Source organism: Nestor notabilis, unplaced genomic scaffold (assembly GCF_000696875.1).
Source record: "Nestor notabilis isolate BGI_N333 unplaced genomic scaffold, ASM69687v1 scaffold22961, whole genome shotgun sequence".
Lineage (NCBI taxonomy): Eukaryota > Metazoa > Chordata > Aves > Psittaciformes > Psittacidae > Nestor > Nestor notabilis.
The window spans coordinates 1,149-2,329 of record NW_009913672.1 but is presented as its reverse complement, the minus strand read 5'-3'; the positions used below and the strand labels follow the sequence as shown (position 1 = coordinate 2,329).

Genomic DNA, 1,181 nt, shown 5'->3' with positions numbered 1-1,181 from the left:
CCCCCCTGCCAGGGTTGATGATCTGCTGTGGCGCTGACACACTCTTAGGGCTCATGGGCATGTAGTCTCCACCCTTGGGGGGCTCCCTGCCGCTGGGCACAGGGGCTACACCAGGTGACATGGGCATGTACCCATCATCCGTGTGCGGGGCAGAGTTGGTCCGATGATGGCTGCTATCCAGGTGGTGCATCTCCAGACACTCCTCTGGGTAGGAGTGAGTGGGCACAAAGGCTGAGTGCCGGTAGGAGGGCAGACGGCCGACGGGTAGGAGGGCAGCCGGCTGCCACCACAGGGGTAAGAAGGCAGCATCTCCGTGTACTCCTCAATGGAGGCCACAGAAGACTGTGAGGGTGTCTTCTGGTGGGAGATGGTGGGCGAAGTGCCTGCAGAGTGAGTCCGCTTCCTGAATGCCTTCTCCAAGTCTGCAACCTCCTCGCTCCCACCTCGAGGACAGCATGGCGTGCTAGGGTAGCGGGGCTGCTGCTGCGGGTGGCAGGTACGGGGGATGAAGTGGCCGTTGGGGGCTGCCAGGCTGCAGCATGAGGAGGTGGCCTTCCCCCCCATGCAGATGTAGTTGAGCTCTTCGTCGCCCCGAGCTGGCGGGGTGTGCCCCAATGAATCTGGGGTCACACTGCGAAAAGAGCTGCGGAAGTCACACGGGCTGGAACCATACTCATCAGAAGAAATAAATCCACCATCACTAGGGGAGCCGGAAACCGAAGCACTAGACCTTCGTGGAAACAGGCAGTCTGAGGTGGAGCCATGGCCACTAGTGCTGCTGGATGACAGGCTGACTGGACTGGTGGCTGAAGGAGAGCAGCGTGAAGAAGGCATTGGGATGGACCGGCTGTGGTTGAGTGGAGGATGGAGCCTGGAGTTGCCACGGTGTCTGTGCGAATGGGTCCGGTTGGCACTGGGACTAACTGGGCTACCATCCACAGAGGCAGGCCTTGACATTGTGCCTTCCCCATCACTCGATGCTCGAACCCGGAAAGAGTTGGGTTTGCCACCCGTACCTCCACCACCAGCAGGAGAGGTGGCCGTGACACTCTCAGTTCTGGACCGACGACTGAGCCCCACTTGGCTGGGTGGAGGGTTGTTGACATGGTGCCTACTGCGAAGAGGCACAGAGATGGGGTTGGAACAGTTTGAAGAGGACTGGCTCTTGCTGCGGGGCCTGA

At 60.5% G+C, this 1,181-nt stretch overlaps 1 protein-coding gene across 1 annotated transcript in view; it reads right to left on the bottom strand.

Moving 5' to 3' along the window:
• Positions 1 to 9: 9 nt before the first annotated feature.
• IRS1 (insulin receptor substrate 1) overlaps positions 10 to 1,181 on the bottom strand; it is a gene marked incomplete at both ends in the record, with an annotated part of 1,929 nt that continues 757 nt past the window's right edge. Inside the window, 2 exon segments of the mRNA XM_010023306.1 lie at positions 10 to 277; positions 280 to 1,181. The exon segment at positions 280 to 1,181 is cut by the window's right edge and continues 757 nt beyond it. Of these exon segments, the coding sequence (XP_010021608.1) occupies positions 10 to 277; positions 280 to 1,181 (1,170 nt within the window).